We start from the raw sequence: 12,630 nt of genomic DNA on the forward strand, positions 1-12,630 counted from the left end.
TCCCCCTACAATAAAGGGATTACAAGTTATTATATTAACTTGTGCGGTCCTGCAAGTTATCTACTTTGTCGTCGTAGCGACTTATTAGAACAGTTGAGTGATATTTTCTCATACAGGATTTTTTTCTTTAAACAAACCATATGTGCGCATAGATCTGAATTTCGTCAGCTCTGTCAATAGCCGGCGCAAGCGCGTCTTTTGCGCCGCGTCGGCGTACTACACAACGCTGTATGCCTCCTTCGTCTACACAGCCTAATGGGATTACTCATGTGGCAGGTGTACGCGGGGATTTAAAGGGTCATTCGCTTTCTGAAAATCGCTGTCTAGTGTGAAGACAAAAGGTCTTTGGTACCACAACTGCGCGTTTCAACCGCTGGATTGTCCCACAGCCAACACGTTGTTTCTACTAGTTGTACCATTGCAGCGGTGCGGGAGGACCGTGTGTTGGAGACAGAGGGCGGTAGCGGTCCTGGAGAAGAGACGCGTTAGGATGCGCGCTGCTCTGGGCTACTTCCACATTGTGTCTTTTTGAAGAGGATTAACACTGCTTTCCAAATAATATGGTAAGACTTTGTTGTGCGCCTGTGTTGGTGTTAATTCTTGATAGAAAGTAGGTTACGTCCAAAGAAAGTTAAGTGCAATTTCTTACGATGTAGTTCGCGCAGTGAAATCGAATCTGAATTGAATGTCGTCCCGTTGGTGTGCTGTTTTCCTTGCTTTTTAGGTCAAGCGGAATTTTCATTTCTTTATTTTTCTTTCTTTCAATAAAGGTGTAGCTATAAGGTATTGCTTGCCTTCAAAATGCACTATCGGTAATAATAGTTTGGTATCGTGTCATTTTTTGGCAGATGAGAAATAGCCTACGATTTTTTCGACAGTCACATAGACACAAGAATAGCCTATTTGCTCATTTGTTCTATTTAAATACTGAATGTAGGTTCGTTTTAAAGTCAGTTTGCTAGCGCATCAAGGTAGACAGTGCTGCAGGATTTGAGATTACAGACCAGTTCATCCAATTACTCCGAATATTCTCAACAATCTGTTGCCTTGACAGTTAAACTGATTTAAGGCAAAGTGTGCATTGAGAGCCAAATCGAATAGAATGTATAACAAGTGTAGTTGTACATCAAAGTGGACACCGTATAAAGATATTGGGTCGATTAGTTTTACGTGTAGATAAGAGGAATCTTAAAGTATAGCAAGATGTTCGTCAGTCGTCATACTGCCTACTTGTAGCTATCCGAATGTGTCCGAAGTGCTGCTGCTTATCCCTTTTAAAGGGATACATTTAATGATTTACTCATAGGTTTAGTTTTATTTCAGTGTTTATTCTATGAAAATAATTTCATAGACGTGTATCCGTATGTGTTGGAATGCTTGTTCGATAATAAATCAAACCGAAATACATTTTACAAATCTTGTAGTATCTGGAACAAAGACATCTTTCTTTAATCACATAGCTAGGCCTATTTTATATGTGCAATTCTATCTTATCTACTTTAAACTGTTAATCCAGTGTTCTGGGATCTCCGGTATACCTGTAAAAGTTTCATTTTTTTAAAGCGACCAAAGTGATTCGAAATCAACAGGAGAGGGAAAGAATATAATTAGCTTCTAAATGTTGTGACTGTCTCTCTAAAGATAACCTTACCTACTGGAGCACTGGTGGTCACTCCTCTGTCCCCGCACATTCATTATTTACTTACACCACATGGTCCTTGGTTCCCATAACCCCACTGCTGTCTGTTGTGATGATCATTCGGTCTCCAAGCGCTAACTCAGGTGATCAGTCTCTGACTCAACCAGGGTCATTGCCAGGAAGCATATTTAAGCTCTTCAAGCTGTTTATAGAAACCGAAACATGCGCATTTAATATAATGTTTGTGAATTCTATCACCTGGTTCAGTCAGGGTGAGCTCTAACGGGCTTTAGCAGTTTCTTTGCATTCATTACAACAAACTGTCTCCTCCGGTGTAAAGACGTTAAGGTCTCCAGCTCTTTGTAATATATTTCCCCCAAATGTCGTTCGCTCTGGATCTTAATAAGTCACTTCCCTCTGCTACCATCTGGGATTTCCTTCACACCTGTTTAACGGAGTGCAAAGGGATTCTGCCTCACTCCAGCGTGTGTCTTTTACGGTCATCCTTCATGTTGCGTGTTACTTCCCACATCTGCTCCGTGTTGTCCAGAGCCCGCTGATTCATTGCTGTATGTTTTGTTGCGCTGTCCCTGGCTGTCTCATTAAGGTCACTGGCTAATAGGACATAGTTCTTGCTTGGCCAGCTCTCGTGCATCCACAGCTTCCGTTTAGAACACGGCTCCTTTAATCAGCTGCTCGTGCTGCCTGTGGCGAACCTCCACAAGAGGTGCGCGTGATCCCGGCGGGGTGAGGCCTGCCGACACGCGGCGGGTGATCGGCTCAACACCTCTCCGTTGATGGAGGTCGAATATCGGCCCCTCGAGCAGAGCCCTGCGAGGTTCTGTGTTTGTTCTTTAGTTGAGTCAGGCTGGAGGAGGCGCAGGGCTCAGCGGGCCAGAGGGCCGTCCTTTTGACATATATCCCAAAAGAATTAGCAACAGAATTGTCCGTGCCTTTCACAGAATACTTGAAGGCTGGTCTTTTGATTAGGACCTCCTACGAAGGCTATTTCATGTACTTGCACATTTTTTTTGAACAGAACTCATTCATTACAAGGTCTATGGTAATTCATATTCTATTCATCTATAAGAGCTTTTCTCTCATATTAACCAGGATGAAACTATGTCCACAGGCTATTCTGCACTAGAATGACTGCAGGAAGTAATTGCTTCTAGTTTCTGTCTACTTAAGCGGTACAATCAAATATAAATGGTTTTACAAATCCTTGTAAATCACAGATGTGCCATGATTTGTATATTTGTGTGTGTGTGTGTGTGTGTGTGTGTGTGTGTGTGTGTGTGTGTGTGTGTGTGTGTGTGTGTGTGTGTGTGTGTTTGTGTGTGTGGGTGTCTGTGTCTGTTTTTAGGACAGGGTCAAATTCATATACTGTACTGCATGCTGTATACCAAAGATTTTCTTTGGGTTATTGAAACACTCAAAACACAATTATTAGAAATACCTACCATATATCTAAATTCACTGGCCAATTTTTTTTACTGGTGCATTTTCTAAGTGCACAGGTTTAGACTGAATTCAATCTGTTGGCATGTACAATTAATTGGCCGTCCTCATCACATGCATTACTGATAATTTTTCACCAGAGGTGAATAGTTCAATTTCTAAAAGTCTTCCTGAGGACTTTTTCCAACAGCCTGCATTTACTCATTAAACCAGTAGATAGAATTAATTATTAGAAATAAATAAGTAAATTCTACTGGTTGATTCAAAGTCATGCCATTTACTTTTTTGAATTTGAACTTGAGTTCAATCCTTCAGTATACATGTCCAGTACAATGTCATGTTGGATACAGGTTGATCTGCTGAACCGTTACTGTGCACAGCAGTGCATGGACCACAGAAACAGACCACAGATTTAGAGTTGGTGGATAACAAACACAGATGATGCATAACTGACTGTATACAATGCAACTACAAGGTGTGCAATGTAAGTGCCTTATATGTCCCCACCGCATTATGCTTTCTATGTTTTCATGATGTATACCTGGTCAATATAAGGAACACATTTTTAAAAAGCTCATTTATTTCTGGACAGTAATCATTTAGCAATGGTTTTCACTTTTACTCTTTTAAAGAATTTATATAAATGTAATGACTAATTTTTGCTGCAATGTCAATCATTCTGACAAATCTTATTTTAATTCTAATAATTTTGTCTTCTTGCATCCACTACTTGAAAATAGAATCGTTTTGCTCTTAGGTGAATCATATTCATCATTTTCCCACAGTCATTGTGGGACATCATTGTAGGGTTCATGAGTAAAACCCTAGAGTGAATGCACCAAAACACACGCATACAGTACATACACTCACAAACACACAGAATATTCCTACAAAGTTTGTGTGGATCATTATCTTCATCTATATAACATATATTTAAACATTTTAATCCCTCATTAGTGGAATCATACGATAGTCATTCCTTTTTTTTTGCATTTTAGGAATAAAATAATGACTAAAATAATAACTAAACGTGAGAGTCCTCCTAGTTCACATTTTAATTCATACCCATATGAGATTGAAAATGGGCTTCGTAAGGGTTCGCCATTGAAGGCTATGCAGACATTCTTAGATGGGGACTGACTGGGATGAGTCATAGTCAGTCAGTGTGAACTGTGTTAAATAAGTTCTGCTTCACTGAGATTCCACGCTCCCTGATAACGTTTTTACCACTGAAAATAATGCAAGATGCTCACTAGAAGCTAGCATATCCCAGACAAGACCCTCCAATGACCTTGAGTGAAAAAAAAATGCACGTGTGGTATAGCCCAGATTCTTGAAGCTGTTGGAATAGAGCTGGGACCTGCGGTGCCTTGTGGACTGACGTGTGCTGTTCTCTGAGGAGAACGTACAGGTTGATTTGGCGGCAGGTTAATAGTGTTCAGGAGTGATCAGTCAGCGCTACCTGCTATTGTGTTGTGCCACACACCTCGTCGGCTTCATTATTCTCTGACTGTTGTTTTCTATCCACCGTGTAGCAGGCGGTAACGGCACCTCTCTGCAGGCGAGGGGAATGGATTAGCCATGTTGACGGGTTCAGAGTGGCCCATTACCTTACTGATCTCCGTCAGAATCCTTGGCCCGCTCGCTCCAGAGCCCAGTGATTTTCAGCATTCCCTCCGTCTCTACGGTAATAGCACTCACACACTCAGAGTGCTTCTGTCACTAGCAGAAACGAGTCAGTCCAGACAATATGGCATTCTTTTTGTTGTCATATTTGGTTTGCAGATTCGATTTGGCTGTCTTGTTCGCCTCTTGCCTCAGAGTTAGTCTTTTCACTGAAAACATTGTTGCAACACCTGCTGTTTTTTCATCTGGTATGATTCGGTATTTGATAGCAGGGCCTTGCCTGAAACTGGTTCAGAAGAAAACTATTGGTGTAGGAGGCATTATTGTATTTTCTGCATTGGGCATTGATATAACAGTGGACAGTACTGTTTTATGCCATTAACTTATTGGAGGCTGGTAGCATTACTGTGCTTGGATGATGAGTTTGTGCAGTATTGTCCCCTGCATGGTCCAAAACCTTTAGATGAAATCGCAGGCAGTGAGTACAATCCAATTGTTTTCTCACAAGCCTCCCCTCTATGCTGTTGTTTCCTTCAATCAATGGCATTCTCACGGCATGAGTGATCACTTTTTGAATGTTGTGAGAATGATCATTGAGTTGGGGAGGATAGGCAACTGTCCTGACGACAGAGAGGCTGAAATTAGACGCGTTTCTCTAAAGACTCGTGGTTGTGGAGAACAAAGAACATTTATAATCATCAGGCATGATAAATGTGGTAGAACACTGATAACCCCAGGAGAGAAAAGGCTGTGATGAAGGAAAAGTCGACTGGCATGAAAGCACATGTCACTATCTGTCCAACTCCTCGTTCAATGGGCTATCCTTGCATAACTATATTTAATCTGACTACATTTTTTGCTCGCTTGCTGTAGTCACAAAGTGTAGGCCAACTTTTAACCAGTCTGAACTCCATTATCCATGTTCAGCACAGCCTCCCTGTGAAATGTGATATAACTATTCTAGATAATACACTTCCATGTCTGTGTCTCATTTCCTTTTACTGTAGATAAAAAGGGAGAGCAGTGAGAAAAGTATTTGTGTTTAACCCCAAAACATATTTTCCTTGATTTACTCACTTAACCTATAACCATGAATATTCATTCACAGCTGACAGAGACCTGGAAGAACCTTGCAGAGTCTTTGAGCTTTGACTCATCTCCCTCAGCTGTAAGCTGTAAGCAAATGCATGGTGCCCAGAGGTGTGCTTGCTGCTTTACATACTAAATATGGCTGCAGTGAGGAGTTTGTGTTGTGGTTGCAACATTCTGCAAACTCAGTGGCCATACTACTGCTAGAGTCTCACTGCAGCTCATCTCCTTCATGTTTAGCTAAACCCTGTGATCAAGGTAGAGGTATGTTGACCTCTGATGTGCAGCAGAAGTTCAAAGCTTTTTATTTGGGTCATTCCATCCTGCACTCGGAGAGCACTGATCATTCTGCCTGCTGACTTCAAAGGGAACAGTTATATGTGCAACAAATACCATTCCTCCGGTCCGTTTTTACCTTGAGCTTGCATTTGATGCAACGCCTCCAAGGCCGAACCCTCAGTTGTCTCTGCAGTGTATAATACAAGCTGTAGTCATGGTAGAGGAGCAGACATTGGCCTGTCTCTAGTAATACTGGGATCAACTTGATTAATTAGAAGTACCCTGGAAAAGTGCAGGAATGGCATGGTTGGAAACCAGTCAGTTCTTGAAATACTGTAAAATCAGGTACGGTGGGAATATAAAATATAATTTTTTTTTCCCCCCTCTGTCCTGCCTTATGGCTTTAGTGTTTTTGAATGAAACAATCTTGCTGCCGAATAAACATGCGTACTCTGCGAATGCGTTTGTTTCTGTTTGAAGGTGGACATGCAGTAACACTGGAGGAGGATGGGCCCGCTCCTGTGGCTCTGGAAATGCCTGGGAATTGGCATCGGAGTCCTCGCAGCTTCAAGCTTCTCTCAGGACTCAGACGGTGGGTGCTGCTTGTGATTCTGAAATAGCACTGACTCGGTTGAGATTACCCCCAGGAAATGATCTTTCCAAAGCCTCATCACTCATGGAATGCAGGCCTTTTTCAGCTAATTGTTCTAATAGACCTGAACTTGAGGCTTTGTTTTTGTTTACTTAATTTCTCCAATGGCATTTGCATAACATCTGATCAATAAATTGAATGCTGGCTTTCTCAGCATCGACCAGCTCTCTGTTTGAAATTTATATAAGTATACTGAGGTATTTTCAATATTTTATTTTATTAGCTTATTAGTTTTTATTTCTGATTTTCGATTATGTGAACAACTGTGAGACACCGTACTTAACGCATATTTTTCCTGAAGGAATGTGCTCTCATGACCCAGCGATGATCCAATCTCTCAGTATAATGCATGATAATTTCATACACATTCGTGCTGGCTTAACGCCTGCACAACATGACTCTAGGCACTGGAAATTCAAATCAGGTCTGTGTCTTGGCTCTATTCTGCCTGAATCTTCTCTAATCATGGAATGGCCTTTTGTGCTTTCTATTGTTACATGACTGCCCGCATCTTTATTTCACTCAAGCAGATGCAGAGCCTGGCGGTTGCATTATTAAACCAAAAACTCCATGTACTGATTCCCCACATGCCATGGCTGTAAGGCACGCTCCAGGGGGGCTGGGGGAGACTGCACATAATATTATAATGGCCGGCGCAAGAACAGTCCAGGTCAGCACACAGGCCAGTGAGCTCCTGCGAACCAGGATCGATGAGCATACAGCGTGCTCCTAGTCTGAAGACAGATGAAAAGGCTAATGTGATCTGGGCAGGCTAGAAGACACAGACAAAGAGGCTGTGGTTGAAACACAACAAGCAAAATCAAACACAGAGATAGTATACTTCAGAAGATCATGAGAATTGAGCCACTCAGAGAAGAGCAGGTGTGAGTATGGTTGCTCAGCTTGTAAGTAAAGGGCATGTGATGATGGTGCATGGGACAGCGGGACGATGCAAAGTGCTGAAGTGGCAGAAGGCGTGACAGGGATGAGGCGTTTCCATTTGTTTCTAGTGACTTTTCATTATCGCTCCTTTAACAGTAACAACTGGCAGTTCATTATTAAGTACTGTCTCCGTTATTCGAATCAAGAGATCATCTTAATCAAGTGAGCTTATAGCTAACTGAAGCATATGGCCTGTCAACAGTGCAAATGTGTTTTTTGTGTAATGGCATAATGAAGTGAAATATTCTAAGGTGTGATATTGATTTAACATGCTGTTTTCTCTGATGCACTCCTTTTGTGATTCATGCTGATTCATGTTCTAAATTAGCATTTTAAAAGAAATGTTTGATTTTTTTTGATGATTTATTAGTTTAAACCACTGGTGTGAGACATTATGTATGGTACTTACCTATTGATAGATCCATTGGTATTATCCATCTTTTGGAAATTTTGAGGTGTGAAATGTTTGGTTTTCAATGTGCCTTTTTATAGTTTTATAATGTAAAATAACTCCTTGCCTTTACTAAGAATTTTGATCACATCAAAATTTGATGTTTACTAATAGTTACAAAATTTGTTATAAAATGCCTCCAAGGACAGATTTTATGCTAATATGGTGAAATCTTAAACAACAGTCTCCTTGCCTTCATGTTACACATTAAATTATTCAGGCTGAATCCAGTTAGCACTCTAAAGAAAAGAGTCTGATTGGCCTCTCTCCCATCACAAGGAGTCTCATTGGCCCCTCTTCCATCACCAAGGAGTTTCATTGGCCACTCTTCTATCACAAGCAAGAAACAAAGTGCAGTGCAAGTGTTGACCATGATGACGTACCTAATTTGGTGACCTACAACCTCTCTGTACCTCATTACTCACTGTCTCTCTGTCCCTCTGGCAACTGCTGAAGTTCAAATTCTCCATAATTGAATGAATTGGGATTGATTCTATTACATTTATGTAACTCAGGGCGATGGGGCACAAAGCCAGCGGGCTTGAAACGCAGCCCCTGAGACCGCCTCTGCCTTATTAAAAGGGCCGAAGGTCTCATCTTGGCAATAAGGAGCATTGTAGCTTGGCTGTAGGCACCCATGCAACTGAACCCAGTGTTCCGCTGTCACCTTGGAAAATACCCATACATCCTTGGTGCAGAGGGGCGTCATGGGTCAGTGTCGACAAGTCCATGCTGCAGGCTAAAGAAGGGCAGAGCTTGAGATTTGCTCTGTGAAACATGATCTTATCTACTTTTTAGCATACGTGTCCAAATGTGCTTTATCTCCATACTTATCAGCCATTATTAAGGACTGGATTTATGAGTATGTGTGGAGTGGTCTGTTGAGAACCACTGCATGTATAAACATTATCAGGGCAATGCTACTAGCTGAAATATATCCCAAACAAATCTGCTTTGTTTTAATAGGGTAATGCACAGTCAAGTTATATTGTTTTGTTCTTGTTACAAGCTCTATTGTAGAACTGTAGATTTATTGATTTATTTAATTTGTAGTGAAACCTCAGTTGCCTGCAAACATCTTCCCTGTGTGTGCCCGGATCCTCCTGTGTTGACACAAGCTTTTAATCAGTTTTAATTGACTGTAATCAAAATAAAGCACATGTCCAAAATACAATTATTATTTGATAAGAACACAGTTACTTTTCTGCTTACCATAAATTACATGTTTAATTTTGTTTTTGTTTGTTTACTTTCTTCTGTAGTGTTATTTTACACAAAACAAATGGGCGATAAGATCTGGAGGGAACTTTAAAAAAGGCCAGAAAGTCCCATTGAGTAGATTATTCAGGACTCCCCTCTGCAGACATGTTCAGTTCCACTGAGAAGTGGTTGTGGAGACCTTTGACCTTTCCTAAGATAAATATGTCCCAGAGGAGACCTCAAGATGGTTTGTGTGTGTGTGAGTTCAATGTTCCACCTTGTTCTTCATTAATCTAACACATTCCTAAACATTACTAAACAACCAATTTATGTTTTATTCTTATTGATTGCTTGATGATAGCAAGATATATGGTAGATGTCCTGTGTGCTTGGATGATGTAATATCCCATAATCCTGTGTAATGCTTGTTAATGTTCTCCTTGCCCCTCCTGTTCATAGAATGTGACCTTGTCCAGTAAAGAGAGCAGACCTCTTAAGTCATGCAGTGCTCCTGGACATGTTTGACATTTGACTTCTGACATTTCTCAAGGAATTGCTATGGTGTCTAGACCTGAGATGAATCTACACAATGAGCCCAGTGTGAGCTTTAGTGAAAGCAACCAGGATTTAGCCCAAACTCGCTTAGACTTGTTTCCTTAATATCAACACGCATAATAATTATTATATATTATATATTATATATATATATATTGAGAGAGAGAGAGAGAGAGAGAGAGAGAGAGAGAGAGAGAGAGAATATACAATATACAGTATGCACACACATGACATTAAATATGCAAAGCAACGGTAATTGCAAAATGTATGCTTTCAATCCAATTATGGCATGCAAACAGCATGATGGATTTTTGAAGAGTCATTTAATCTTGCTAAAGGACTTTTATGAGAAGTTGCAGCTAGTCATTTAGAAATAAATGTAAATAAACCAAATATATATATCAACAATAAATGATTAAAATGGTAATATAGTGCAATCCCTAGGCAGCCTGCAAATCTTTCATACATGATCCTCTGTGGTTCTGTAGGGCTCACAAGGCGGTTGAAGGCTGAGTGGAGATCAGTGTTTGGGCTATGGGTTGGTCATCACTCCTCTTGTTGTGTCTCCAAATGGACTGGCCAGCCTGGACTTCGGCAAGCAGTACAGATGGCCAAGATTTTTCCACTGAACCGGTGGCATTCCCAAATACGGATCTTGAGCTGTTGAGCCCATTGATTTCTTGATCGTCTCATCAAAGCATGCTCTAATACCCTGCAGTGACACCGTGACTCTTTTTGGCAAAGCAGTCTGCTTATGAGCTGGCTCCCTCACTTGGCATTTCCCTGGTGCAGACTGGATTAAGGTGTAACTTGAATCCTTACAGGGCGTTTTGGTTTGGCTTGGTTCATGCAGTGCTCTGTATCCTCTTAAATGAGCTGCAATCCTTATGAGTTAAAACAAGGAGTCTAACACACCCTGAGCAAATTTCAATCAACACAGAACTGCAGGCCTGCGTGTGCACTGATTGTGTGCACACTGCTGGGAAATCCTGTGCATGTCTAAGTATAACTGTATCAAGTTTGGACCCTCCAATCAAAGAACTTTTACAGCCATTTTGTCATGTTGCCTGGCAATAAAGGGATGAAGGGACTTGCTGTTATCCATTTTTAAAAGGAGAGGTAGTCATTTGGAAACATTGCCTGTGATCAGTGGCCTGGTTGCTAAGAGGCCTGCTCAGCTTGGGTGTAGTGTGACGATGACTCTAATGTCACGTAACATGACCCACATGCTGTTAATCTCTAATTCATGAACAGCAGACCTAAGAGGGGGTTTGGAGTTGTATGAAATGCAATGCAGATGGACATCCTAATTTTGGGCAGATGCAGTGTATCGCCAAAGTGTAGGGCTTGGCATAGAGAGCACCACTCATTCTTGACTTTAGACTGTACTCTCAATGTTGGAAGGCCATAGCAGGATGATTAATGCACATATTTGGAAGTTTTACACCTTTGTGGTAGGCACGGAATATGCCTGCTTGCTCTTCTGAAATCCTGGTGAAAGAAGTTTTCTTCCTAATCACTGATGTGTGTTGCTGAGAAATTCATGGTGTCAACTTAGGCTGATTTACATGCTGCTGTCTTTCTTCTCATAACTAGCCATTCTTTTGGGCCAGTAAGCGTTGGGGAGAGACAGAGAAGCAGAACCAATTGAGAACAGAGAGTGGCCCGAAACTGGACTCTGCCTTGGTAACAAATGAAGCCGTGTGCAACCATAAATGTCCCTTGCCAGAAGGAAGGAGGATGTTAATCAAATCATGCACTCAAGGACTGAGTGCAGCGCTGCCCTGTAGTCCCTCTGCTCGCACTTGTAAATCTAGCGACTGCAGCATCTGCATTAAATGCACCGTGGAAGACCGAAGGGTTTTAGGCAAATGTTGCTAATGCTAATAGCTGAATAAGTTGCTTGGCTGGTGACAAGAGTGAAGAGGTATTGACTATTTTGCTGATACTAAGCCAAGCTTGACAGGATGTATTTATCTGTCCACCTCTATCTAGCTACCGATATGGCTATCAGGCCATGGCAAACACTACTAGACTCAATTATCAAAGGTGCCAACAGCGCTATCGGTTATCCTTTCACAGTCAGGTTTGAATATCAAATAAATCAAATACCAGTCTATCAAATACTAGTCAAATACCAATCTATCAAATACCAATCTCAGCAAGTTCGCATTGCTGTGAGTTTCCATGGAAATTATTGCAATAATAAAATAAGACTTCAGTAGAAATGTGACTAAAGCAGAAGAGTGGTGCTCTGGAACTGGTGCTTATGGTTTTTACCTGTATGTCTATTCACAGTATGTATCTATGCAGATAAAAATGTTAGTTTATCTCTCTCTCTCTCTCTCCTTCCTTGCTGATAACACTGTTTCTGACTGCAGACTGGCAGTATGAGGGTAAGTACGTTAACCTTTTCTTCTCTTCATCTCTCGCATCCTTTCATCTGCTCTGAGAGCAGTACTCGATCAACCCTTACCTGCCCCTGCAATAATGGCCTTAAAGCACATAGAATGTCATTTCAGGAAAAGATCCATGCCACGCGTTCTTGCCTTGTCCATGGTGCTGAATCTAGCACTCGTACTGCAGATCCTGTATTTATGTGCTCGTCATGCTCCAGCCTGACATAATGGGAACCTTAACCCTAGCTGAAATTGAAATGTCTCCAGATCTCCTTAGCATGAGTTGTATGCTGTTGTTTGAGGTCGATGACATTTAATGTCTTTTTTCTTTTTTCCT

General features: G+C 41.3%; 1 protein-coding gene across 4 annotated transcripts in view; it reads left to right on the forward strand.

The window, feature by feature from the left end:
* The first annotated feature begins 213 nt into the window (after window positions 1-213).
* pcdh15b (protocadherin-related 15b) overlaps window positions 214-12,630 on the forward strand; it is a 139,680-nt gene continuing 127,263 nt past the window's right edge. For 2 of the 4 annotated variants that reach the window (XM_077000628.1, XM_077000627.1), the window contains exons 1-3: window positions 216-563; window positions 6,575-6,686; window positions 12,276-12,290. In XM_077000628.1, coding sequence (XP_076856743.1) covers window positions 6,602-6,686; window positions 12,276-12,290 — 100 coding nt within the window. In that variant the 5' untranslated portion in view covers window positions 216-563; window positions 6,575-6,601. Of the gene's footprint in view, window positions 564-6,574; window positions 6,687-12,275; window positions 12,291-12,630 lie in introns of all 4 variants that reach the window. The other 2 variants (XR_013130091.1, XR_013130092.1) reach the window with 2 other exon arrangements.

Source organism: Brachyhypopomus gauderio, chromosome 3 (genome assembly GCF_052324685.1).
Source record: "Brachyhypopomus gauderio isolate BG-103 chromosome 3, BGAUD_0.2, whole genome shotgun sequence".
In the NCBI taxonomy this organism is placed as follows: domain Eukaryota; kingdom Metazoa; phylum Chordata; class Actinopteri; order Gymnotiformes; family Hypopomidae; genus Brachyhypopomus; species Brachyhypopomus gauderio.